General features: G+C 35.8%; 1 protein-coding gene across 1 annotated transcript in view; it reads left to right on the top strand.

Annotated features, from left to right (window-relative positions):
• LOC128572618 (coiled-coil domain-containing protein 7-like) overlaps window positions 1-12931 on the top strand; it is a 117681-nt gene that overhangs the window by 69768 nt on the left and 34982 nt on the right. The window contains exons 8-10 of the mRNA XM_053572588.1: window positions 464-547; window positions 5649-5732; window positions 9532-9615. Coding sequence (XP_053428563.1) covers window positions 464-547; window positions 5649-5732; window positions 9532-9615 — 252 coding nt within the window. The remainder of the gene's footprint in view (window positions 1-463; window positions 548-5648; window positions 5733-9531; window positions 9616-12931) is intronic.

The following is a 12931-nucleotide window of genomic DNA, read 5'->3' as shown; positions in this document are numbered from 1 at the left end:
ATAGTAATTTTATATGACTCTGGAGGTATTGTTTTTTCGAGTTGACATGTGGGGGGGAAATGCATGCTATATATAACCATACAGTATAAATGTGATTAAATGTCAACTTGAAAGTCATGTTATTATCATGAACTCCATATTTTCACTTTCCATAAGAGATAGCATTGTATGAGGAAAGCACTGGTTAAAGAATTATGGGGCATTGTTTGTATAACAATTACCTAGATATATATTATCTCTATACCTAGGTGTGTGAGGTTAGTCAAATCACTAACCATTTCTAAGCTTTAATAGGCTAAGGCTTGTATGATCATTAACAGACCTTACAATTATAATTTTTAGTTATTTGACAAGACATTCATCTTAACTCTTATTAATAACGAAGGCTAATTTAGTATTACACACAGGTTTTTATATAAAAAAATACATTACAAAATGTTGTAAAATCTACTTATTTCTACAGAGACTGATATAGATCACTTGAAAGAAGCTTCTGAAAGACCTTTATTAATATATGAATCTAAGACACAAGTAAAGACTATCCCTGGTAAGAAAAACATTTAAGTCTAGTACTTCTCATTTATTTCTCTTCTTAGTTAAGTATGCATCTTTAATAACAATACTCATATGTTATTATAACATGAATACCTTTCTATAATTGATTGTACTCTGGAATATATTTACTACAAATGGAAAATGATTTAGATATTAATACTTTTAGAGGTCATCTATTCAGAAAGCAATCCATAAAAATCGAATGCTGTAGTGAGCTCAGAATATATTCAGGGGAAAGTATGTCCAGTGCTATTCTAGTCACTTTCTGTTTCCTGCTTGAATTTGCAAACACAGAAAGGCTAGGTAATGGATGTAGTGAATAAAGGAGAATAACAGTTATTTCATTAGTTATCAATTTCCTCTATATGTTAAAATGTCAGGCATAGTAGTACTATCTTCTCTGTACTAGAGTCCTTTAGTTGTGCAATATGGTTCAGAGATCATTCTTGCCTTTAGTCCAGGAATAATGATGTTAAACAAACCACTCTTTGATCTCTGATGTGACACTGGAAGAGGCAGACAGCTTAATACAGAAATAATGGAGACATTCAGAGAGAGACCTGCTAATGTCACTGTCATCCCAAGGTGATTGTGTGCATGCCCCAGGTTGTTTTCTTGGAGGAGCAACACAAGAGGCTCCACATTGTCAAATCATCAAACTAAGAGATAAGCAAACAACAATAGCATGCTCCTGCAAGAAAAGAAAATAATTATCCAGAGTTGGTACATTATATATCTAAAAAGTCCAGTTCTTAGCATAAAATTATGAATCATTCCAAGAAGCAGTAAAGAAAAAAGGCAGGCAACAAAAACTGCTTGTGAGAATCTTAGCAGACAATGATAACAATGCCTTTATTATAAATAAAGGACTCAAAGAACTAAAGGAAGCCATTCTTTAAAAAGAAAAGGAAGGTATGAATACAAAAACTGGAAGGAAAAACTCACTAAAGAGGCTCAAGTACATTTGAAATACCAGAAGAGTGGATCAGCAAACTAGAGTATTAGGATCAGTAGAAAAAATGAAGAGAGAAAAATATTTGAAGAAATAATAGCTAAAAAATTTTGAAGAGTATCTAATGGTAAATATGAGTCTACACATTCAACCTCAGTAAAATCTAAGTAGAATAAACACAAATTCATAGCCACACCCATGACAACAAAAATATTGAAAGAGAAAGAGAAAAGATTTAAAGTAGTATGAGAAAAACAATATATCATGTAAAGGGAACCCTACTAATATTAAAAGCTGGCTTACCATTAGGGACTATTAAGGCTATAAGGCAGTGGGATAGTATATTCAAAGTGCTAAAAAAGGAAAAAAAAACTGTCAAGAAAAAATCTTATGTCCAGCAAAACTATTTTTCAATATGGAGGTGGAACGAAGCTATCTCTAAGTTTAAAAAGAGAGAGAGAGAGACACACACACACACACACAATTCATTGCTTGCTTTCCAAGAAATATAAAATTCCTCAAACTGAAAATTACTTCTTCTGACACTAAATTGAATCCCATACAATGAGGATGGGTTAAAGAAATACTGTAATTTTGAAAGACCATATAAATGCACATTTCATCTCCTTTTTTGCTGTCACTGATTTAAAAAGAAAATATATAATCATATTGTGGGACTTTAAAATATAGACATGTGATATATTTCACCATAGCAGCACGAAGGAGATGGTTGGAAATGATGTATTGGAGTAAGAAAGTGGCAAGAAAACGGCAAGAGCTCCACAATGGCTTATGAGATGCATCTTCCATTCATCTCCTCCACAAAGAAAAACCAAAATAGCTATTAGACAATCAAACTTCAAATAGATCATATAAGAGGGTGCACTGAAATTCATCAAAAGAGTGACAGGAAATGCTTCAGGCATGCAAGGAAAGGGAAGTAAGGCTGCCAGCTTGCCCAGGACAAGATGGGAACCCAGGGAGGCTCCTAAGTGTGGGAAAAGTGTAAGTGAAAGATCCCCAGTGGTCCATGTTCCATTGCAGAATCCTGTAATAATAGCCATGGGACAGCCTCTTGACACTTGCAGGCCCTGAGACTAGTCTAGGGAACTGTCTGGCATCTGGGCAATGGCATTGCTCTAGAGAGGGAGCTCACGCTGAGGCACACAAACATGCACCCTGAGACCCAAGTGTCTATAGCATGGTGCCATTTTTAGATCCCAGCCCCCACAAGACTGAATCTTCACATGTCTAGAGTTCCACAGGCATCCTCCCACTTCCACCAAGAAGGCTGCAGTGGTGCTAGGCTGGTTGGCCCAGCACTGTGATAGGGTCCCCGGCACCCTAGCTCATACAGTGTTCAACAACCCAGGGAAAAGGTGGGGCAGTGCCCTGGGGAGGTTGTCCCTGGGACAAAGAGGACTGAAGCAAGTACTCTCCAGACGTTGAAAGCCACCTGCCTGGGGCCTGCTGCTGACAGCCCTGCTTCCACCACAGCAGGGTTGCTGTGTGCTTACCTGTGCCCCATCCATGGTCACCACAGTAGGCCAAAGTATGTTCACCAAGGCATGAGAGCCAATTGTCTGGGGCCGCAACCACTGACAGCAACTCCACCCCACCCTGCAATAGGGCCACTGTGCAGTTACATGTGCCCTGAAAATAAGCTCTCCCCACTGACTGCTTCCACTGCTCAGGGACCTTGGGATTACCCTACCCTGCCCTCTACAGCATATACCACCAGTAGACACGAGGATATGCCTGCCTGGTTGCCTGGCCTGGTGCTGGTCTCACAGTGCCTAAAAATTGCCACCTGGGGTCAGGGGATTGCCTCTCCTTGTTGGTCACCATGGGCATGTGTAGACACACCATAAGGGTACCTAATGATAAACTGAGGACATCTGTCACTAGCACCAAAGCACATCATCTGGAGGCTAGGGTACCATCCTGCCCCATATGCTACCACTGGCGCGTGTGCATTACTCCCAGGGCTCTGAGGATAGGCTCAGTCCACCTGCTGCCACCACTGCAACCACCTACACACAACGCCTGGGACCCGGGAACTTCCCCTCACTCCCAGCCCATCTGCATGATATTTGGGAGCCTACGTGTTGTGCTCCCATTGCTACTGCCCTTGGCCATGCTATGCATGGTACCCAGGGTCCCATGGACTCACCACATGCCTAGCCTAACACTTCCCCAGCACATACCTTTTAATTTCTAGTACTTATCCTAATCATCCCTCAAATTATCATGTAAGTATCATTTGCTTGCTCATTTCAAATGAATGAGTCCTTCTTACGTATATCAATCAGAAAAAGAAGAGGCTAAAATACATCTGGTACATTTCCAGATTTGAGCTGCTATATCTCTTATGTTTTTTATGTAATTATTGAAACTTATTCTGACCAATCTCATGCATCTCTTGTATTGGTGATCATATAATGCTCAATACAGAGTGCAACAGTGCTATATTTGATCTGCCCGGATTGTAACACAAAAATTAAAATTTACTCATGCATTTACCTACTTAAACAAACTTTCTTTTAGAATTTTTGTTGCTTTGTGTCTTAAATTTAAATCTTTATCCAGAGAGAGTCAATCTTAGTAAAAATCACATGAATGGAAAAGGAAGTATCTAGTGTACTCAATACTAATGTGAAACCAATAGATAAACAACCACACACCCACACAAGAGAAAAACACAATTACGCTGTAGTAGACAAACCTTGAATAGATGACATAAGAGGGTACACTGGAATTCATCAAAAAATTGACAGGAGATTCTGAGGGAGGAAAGGGGAAACTGGTAAAGGGGAAGGGGGAAGCGGGAGGGGCAGTGGTAAGCTCTCGCCTAGTCTGCACAGTGTAAGGGCATACAACACACCTCCTGGGTGAAGGGCTCGACTACAACCTGAATTTTACTTTAGAAACACAATGTAGACTAATCATTTTTACCCTCATGTTAACATGAAATGTATATATTAAAAACACCCCACAACCTTATACTCTATAGCAGGCATCCTCAAACTGCGGCCCGCGGGCCACATGAAGCGGTGTGAATCGTATTTGTTCCCGTTTTGTTTTTTACTTCAAAATAAGGTATGTGCAGTGTGCATAGGAATTTGGTCATAGTTTTTTTTGCTTTTTTTTTTTAAACTATAGTCCAGCCCTCCAACAGTCTGAGGGACAGTGAATTGGCCCCCTGTTTAAAAAGTTTGAGGACGTCTGCTCTATAGGGTCAGGATAAAGAAAAATCTCCAACCTCAGTTACGTGCTCTGCTAGAGCCAACTTCACCCACAAAATGTTAAGTCCAATGTTCATCTTGTGTCACCAATCCTTATTATCACCTTTTCAATATGATTTTCTTTTCAAATAATTTTCATGTAGTTTTCATATCTTTGAACCTAGTTAATGGTTTCTAATTCTAACAAAAATATCAAATTACATAAAAATCTAAATGAAAGGGGATCTAACAAGTGTCCGGGCAGTGCTGCAAATTTAACCATTTCCTCCTTACTACATCTAGAGGGAACTCATAGGGCGCTTTTTCTCAGTCTGAAACATATCTTATTATACTTTCCATCACTGATGCCTACATGATTTACAGATTATATAACATAAAATGGTGAGGAAAATATTCCTGGATAAGTAAAAGAATTTCTGCCTAATGGTAGGTTTCTGTGACTAAAGAGATCATGGTTTGCAGCTTGACCATGTTAAGTTCCACCACACGTGGTAATACCTACAGAATGAGGGTGTTTTAATGTAAACTTGACAGTTATATTATTATCATAATATCTGCAGGATGATATCAATTTGCCTAGGAGTTAGCATTGCATAGAAAAACCACTGGTTGAAGAATTGTGCAGAATTAAGTTATGTATCAGTTTTGCCTTTCCCTGGATATACGGTCTTGGTCAATTCACTACACATAGCTAAGCCTGAATATAATGTGGCTTATGTAATTGCTAACACTCTTTCCATTCTAAAACTTTGTTATTCTTCAATCTAGATATTTCCTTGTAACTCTTCTTCTATAAATAGAAATGTTTTAAGTTAGTACCACACATGCACATACATATTCACATTTGTATGTAAGTGATCACCACACAGTGTTTTGATATCTGTTTATTTCTATAGGGATGAAGGCAAAACAATTGACAGATACAATTGGAAGAGGTATAACATTAGATGAATTCAGGAAACAATCACTGGCTCTCAATGGTAAGAATAAGAATTTTACAAATTTAGTACTTCTCGTGAGTTTGTGTTTTCTGGAGTTTAATTAAGTATAGATCTTTAATGATAACAATATAAGTTATTTCATGGGCAAAATGTTCATAAATTTTCCCCAGTACTCTAGTATTCCCCCAAATTCCCCAACACGACTCTAGTTTTAACTAGGAAGATATAAGGACAATATCTCATCAAATACAAAATGTCAACATTGTGATACAAATTATTTTTTTAAACAAGAACCAAACTGAATATTTGGAATTGAAAGGTAATAATAGTGAAGAAAATTCTTCACTAGAAGGTAAAGAAAAAATTTAAATTGACAGAAGAATAAATAAATTTAACATAATGAGACTACTAGGAGAGTATTTCTAGCAAAGAGAGAAAGGATCAGAAAACATATTTGAAGAAAATGGCTGAATATGTTGAAAATATTTGATATATAATGTTAATCTACCTATTAATGCTTAACGAGATCTAAGTAAACAACCACAAAGAAATCCACAACCAGAATCGTTATAGTAAAAATGTTGAAAGACAAAGAGAAAAATCTAAAAAGCATCAAGAGAGAAACAATTCATCATATAAAAGGAAACCCCAGTGAGATTAACAGGTAATTTAGCATTATAAACTATGTAGCCAGAAGGCAGTGGGATGATATATTTACAGTACTAAAAGAAAAGAATTGCCAACTAATAATTTTATATCTAGCAAAACTGTCTTTAGGAAAGGAAGGTGAAATGGTGAAGATGGGAAATTATAATTGTATATCTTACCTCAATAAAAAGTTTGTTTTTTTTAAAGGAAAATAAAATAAAGAGATTGCTACTTTGTGAGGTAATAGTGGGAGGATCACTTTAAGCCAGGAGTTTGAAGTCAGCCTTGGCTAGGTAGTGAAACCTATCTCTTCAAAAAAAAAAAAAAAAAATTTTTTTTTTTTTTTTTAATTAGGCATGGTGGTGGCTACTTGGGAGGCTGAGGTAGGAGGATTGCTTGAACTCAGGAGTTTGAAATTGTAGTGAACTGTGATCATTCCACTTGCACTCCAGCCTACTTGATAGCGCATAGACCATGTCTTTGGGAAAGAAAAAGAGAGATTGCTAAATAAATAAAAACTGAGAGATTTCATTTCTAGCAAAATTTTTCCCCAGAAAATTTTCAGGCTGAAAGGAATTGACCTCCAACAGTAATTTGAATCAACCTCAAAAGAGCATGGGTTAAGAGATGTTTTATAATTCCCAAAGACTTAGTGTCTATCCCTTCTCCTTTCTTTTATTAATATATTTAAAAGACAATTGTATGAAATTTCATATGTAATTACATTACTAAACATATGACACACAGACATGTGATGCATTTCACAATAGCAGCCCAAAGGTAATAGGTGAGAGAGATGATGTGTTTAGGTAAGCAAATAATATTAGATGGTAACTCAAATACACAGGAACAAATTAAAAGAACCAAAAATTGTAAAGAACATTAATATAACAAATACTATAAATATGTACTTGCTCTCTTTTGTTTATTTATCAGACACAGTTACATACAGAAATCAGTATAACAACTATTACAATGTATTTTACATTTACAAATATGTACGTATAACAATAGCACCAAAATTGAGATGAGAGAGTAAAGTTAGGTATTTAGGAATAATGTTTCTGTATCTTACTGGAATTTAATTAATATAAATGTGAAAGAAATCCTAGAGACTGAGGTTATAGCTATACATTTCTGTGAATATGTTATAATAACCATTGAGTTGAACACCTTAAATGGACAAATTGTATGGTGTATATATACAAGGAGGAAAATTTCTACTATTACTAGCTTATACATTTCTCCATCACATAGCTTTGTATTCTTAGTATTTAACACGGTCTGCCCTGCTTATCTTCCTTTGATTTCTTAATTCAAATGAATCTTTCTCACTTACATCTGTAGGAGAATACCAGAGAGCTTAAGTATGTCTGCTAATATTCCTCATATTATTATTAGGGTTTTTCTTTTTTGCTATAGCTAACTAGGTTCACAAGATGTTTACAATTAATTATTAATCATTTGTTTTGCCAAAATGATGCATTTGTGTTCATTTCAGTGATAACAGCCTAAATGGTCCCCATGTCTATACAGATTGTATTGGTGGTACATATGGGATGCAGCCCTAAAATTTACTCATGGACTTAGCCATTTCTCCAAAGCAAAGCTTCCATTCTGTGTTGTCTGGGTCATTGCATGTTTCCAACTATAATTACATGCTTTCCTAAATCCAAATTTCACCCATAAAACTTGAGGCTGAATAGATGATCCAGGTTTGCCAATCTTAATTACCCATTTTTTAGTACAAATTCTCTTCTATTAACTATTTATATTTATTTATTTATTTATTTTATTATTATTTTTTTTGTGTGTGATGGAGTCTCAAACTGTTGCCCTGGGTAGAGTGCCATGATGTCACAGCTCACAGCAACCTCAAACTCTTGGGCTTAAGCGATTCTCTTGCCTTAACCTCCCAGGTAGCTGGGACTACAGGTGCCCGCCATAATGCCTGGCTATTTTTTGTTGTTGTTGCAATTGTCATTGTTGTTTAGTTGGCCCCGACTGAGTTCAAACCCACCAGCCTCAGTGTATGTGGCTGGCACCCTACCCACTGAGCCATGTGCGCCACTTAACTTTTTTATTTTTTGAGACAGAGTTTCATTCCATTGCCCAGGTTTGAGTGCTCTGGAGTCATATCTCATGGCAACCTCACACTCCTGAGCTCAAGTGATCCTCTTGCCTTTGCCGCTCAAGTAGCTAGAACCACAGACACCTGCCATAATGCCTGGATAATTTTTCTATGTTTAGTAGAGACGGGGTCTCACTGTTGCTCAGGCAGGTCTCAAGCTCCTGAGCTCAAGCTGTCCACCCGCCTTGGCTTCCCAGAGTGTTAGGATTACAGGCATGAGACACTGCACCTGGCCCCTTTGGTTAGTTTTTAATTTTTTTTTGTTTGTTTGTCATTAGACCTAGTATCAGTTTCAAAACCAAGAAAAAAGTTCAATTTCCCACATAAAAATTCAAGTGGGAAGGAATCTAATCCTCATGCTGGTACTAGTGCAAATCTACCCATTTCCTTCTACCCAATGTAGAAATGTAGACTACGAGATCTATATTCTATTAATAGATGGACTTGAGAAAGTTCTTTATCCCAGTCCATAAGATTACTGTTATTTTTCTATAACTACTGTCACTCTTCCATAACCACTTATTCTTTCCCATAACTACTGTCACTTACACTTACATAACCTAAAAAGAACTAAAATGTTCTCAGAAAAATCAGAGAAAATCATTTACAAGTTTACCTGTGAATAAAATTATATTCCACCCCATCAGGTATATCCATACAGTATGAATGTGTCTGTAATGTAAATTGAAAAATTACATTCTTATCATAAACGTTCTAGGATTATTTCATTTTGCGTAAGAGGTAGCATTGTATGGAAAAAGCCCTGATTATGGAATAAGACGTATATTTCTCTATCAGTTTGTCATTACCTGGATATCTGGTTTTACAATATCCTAAACTTGGCTTTAATAAAATGAGGCTTATCTGGTTACTAAAAATGCTCTCAACTCTAAAAGTTTTATGATTCTGCAACCCAGACCTTTTAAATAATTCTTAATAACCAGTGCTAATTAAGTTATTACTTCCCATCCATAAGAACATACCAGCACACACACAAACACAGATATATGTTATAATTTACTTTTCAAAGCATTTTGAAAATCTGTTTTATATTGATAGAAACTGATGTAAAAAACTTAATAGAAGCCTATGAAGAAAATCTAACAGTGGATCCAACCAAGATACAATTAAAGAGTCTTACAGGTAAGAAAAGGAATTTTTCAAGTCTACTATTCATGATTTAGTTAGCTTCTCTGAAGTTAAATTAAATATAGATCTGTGATGACAACTGTACCTATAAGTCATTGTTACACGGGCAAAAGTTTTCATGAATTTCCACTTGTAGTTTTCAGAACTCTAGTATTTACTATCAGTGGAACATTAGCTAGATATTACTAGTTTTAGAACTCATTCATTTAGAAAGTAATCGTATCCATAAAAATAAAATGGTGTTGTAGCCTAAATATTTCTTTGGTACAATTATTTCAAATGTCATTCTTATCATTTTATACTTCCGGCTTAGAAAGGAAAGTTGCTTTAAATTTCAAAAATCAGAAAGGCTAGCTGATGGATGTGGTAAGATGAATGTAATACATAGCTGTTTCCTTGGTCACCTATTCCCTCTGTTGATAAAAAATGGGAGGTAAATTTACAATATCTCGGCTGCAGTAGAGTTATTTGGTTGTGTTATATACAGCTCAATGATTATACAACTCAATTTAGTTCTTCAATAACAGTGTTAAGCTTATTTTTCCAAAAGGGGCAGAGAGCTTAACAGAAAGGGCAAGAGGCAGTTCAGGACAGCCCTCCTGAAACTTCTGTCTTTTAAAGGTGACAGTGTACGCGTCTGAGGCTGCGCTGTTGGAAGAGCAGCATTAGCAGTTTCTCACTATGGAGGAAAGAGACTTCAGTAAAATGGTCACAAATATCACAAACCACAAGCTCTGAGACAAGTAAATCAGTACATTGTATGAAATGTCTGGGTTTTAGTTGAAAATTATGAGCCATTTAAAGAAACAGTAAAGTGTGACCGAAATACAGTAAAAAAAGTAGGCAATAAAACATGTTTGTGGGAATCCCAGATGTTAGACTTAGCAGTCAAAGACTATGAAGCAATGATCATAAATATGTTCAAAAATTAAAGGAAGCCATGCTTTAAGCGTAAAAGGAATGGACGATGACAGTGTCTGTATTATCTGCTTTGGTTGTCATCTTTAAAAATTTCTGAATGCCTCTACAGAAAGTCATTTTCTCACAGTTCTGAAGACTAATTATCCAAGATCAAAGTGTGGTCAAGGTTTCTTGTAATTCCTCTCTTCCTAAACTATAAACAGCCTCCCACACACATGACCTCTTAGTTGTGAGTGAAGGGGTAGGTAAGGATGGAGGGAGGGAGGAGAGACAGACAGAAACAAGCACTGCCTTATGTCTCCTCTCTTCTTATGAGGACACCAGAACTATCAGAAAAGGGCCACGCCCTTAAAAACCCCATTTAGTATTAATTAGCTCCGTAAAGGCCTGGTCTTCAAATTCATTCACATTGGATATTAAGCCTTCAAAACATGAATTATGATAAGATGCAATTCAGTTCATAACCCTTTTGTTGAATGTCTCAAAAAGAAACTATTGTAAGGGAAATAAAATGGGAATTCTGGACTCAAAAAGTATAATAACTACAAAGAAAACCTCACTAGAGTGGCTCAATAGTAGATTTAAACTGTCAGAAGAAAGAATCGGCTGCTACAGTAAGGGCAGTACTAGGAGGTGAGCAGAGAGAGAAAAGAACAAAAAATTGAAGATACAATAACTAAGAATAATCTTTAATGTATATTAATTTACACATCCAAACTCAAGTATAACAAAAACACGCAACAAACACAAACAGACCCATCGTATTAAAAATGTTGCAAGAGAAAAACAGAGAGAAAATCTTCAAAGGACAAAGAGAAAAACAACTCATCACGTAAAAAAGGAAGACCAGTAACATTATCAGCTGTTTGGCCTCGGAAACTGTGAAGTCCCGATGGTAACAGAACAGCATGTTCACAGGGTTGAAAGAAAAGACAGTCAACCAAAAATCTCACATTGAACAAAACTATCTTCTAAAAATGAAAATAAAATAAAGGTAATAATCTCAACTAAATAAGAATTTAGAGAAATCTGTTGCCAGGCAGCCTTTTTTAAAATAAATGCTAGAAAAGTTATTCTGGCTAAAATTAAGTGACCTTATACAGTAATTAGAATCCACACAGAAAATAACATAGGCAAAAGTAATTCTGTAACTGCAAATCACTGATAAAGGCATATTACATCTCCTTCCTTGATTTAAAAGGCAATTATATAAAATAACATATATCGTTGGGCCTATAAAATATAGAAATACATTTCATAAAGCAATGCAATATGACAAGATTAGGATAGCAAATACTAAGCATATGTATTTGGTGTTCTTTATTTTTTCAGTTTACTTATGTAAATAATTATACTGACAATTACTACAATGTATTTAATATATATAGTTGCAGTGTGCACAACAGTAGTGCAAAAATGTTGAAGAGGGAATAATGCTATGTAAGATTAATTAATATTATTTCTGTACCTTGCTGGAATTTGATTAGTATAATCTCAAGCAGAACCTAAAATTGACTGTTGATAGCTGTGTAAATATGTGAACAGCTTAAAAACCAATCTTAAGAACTTTAGGCATATTTTATGGTATGTTATATATTTTTAAAAATTATCTCAAGCGAATTATAAAAGAATTGCAGCGATGAGAGGATATGATGAGGGAAAGCTGTGAATCTTATTAGATTATAAATTTATCTAACACAAACCTTCCTATTCCTAATGCTCAACCCTATCTGCTCTAAAATGCTCTTCTTGTTGTCCACTTGTTTATCTAAGAATCTTTGCATGCTCATTTGAAATGAACCATTTCTTCTTACATATACAAGTTGGAGGAAGAACCAGAAAAGCCAAAATATGCCTGCTAATACTCTCCAGTTTTGTGTTCCTATAGGTCTATTTACTTTCACAAAATACAGCCATGTATTTGTAGAAAACATGTTCTTTCCTAATTTATTTTGATAATGAATTCTCAGCTGGTCAGTATTTCAATTTATATCTCAATGGTGGTAAAACTCCTATGCAAATGTTACATTGAAATAGTTAACATTTATTCATGGGCTCAGCCACTTCTTCGAAGTAAAACTTCCACTCCGTGCTGTCTGGTCCTTCCAGGATTCTGGCCTCAGTTACAGGGTCTGCTATAAAAAACTTTCACTCACAAAATACTGGGTCCATTAGTTGACCCAGGTCACCCATCCTGATTGTCCCTTTTCCAATGTAAATTCTCCTTTAATAACTTTTACATCTTTTCCCTGTTATTTGACCTAATCATTAGTTTCAAAATCCAGCTAGAAATTCAAATCAAGTGGATGGGAATGTGATCTCTGACACCACCACAGATTCACTTGCTTCATCCTTCATCCTTCTCAGCTACAAAGTCTACAACTGAGAA

Source organism: Nycticebus coucang, chromosome 20 (assembly GCF_027406575.1).
Source record: "Nycticebus coucang isolate mNycCou1 chromosome 20, mNycCou1.pri, whole genome shotgun sequence".
In the NCBI taxonomy this organism is placed as follows: Eukaryota; Metazoa; Chordata; class Mammalia; order Primates; family Lorisidae; genus Nycticebus; species Nycticebus coucang.
This window is presented reverse-complemented; position numbering and strand designations above follow the sequence as displayed.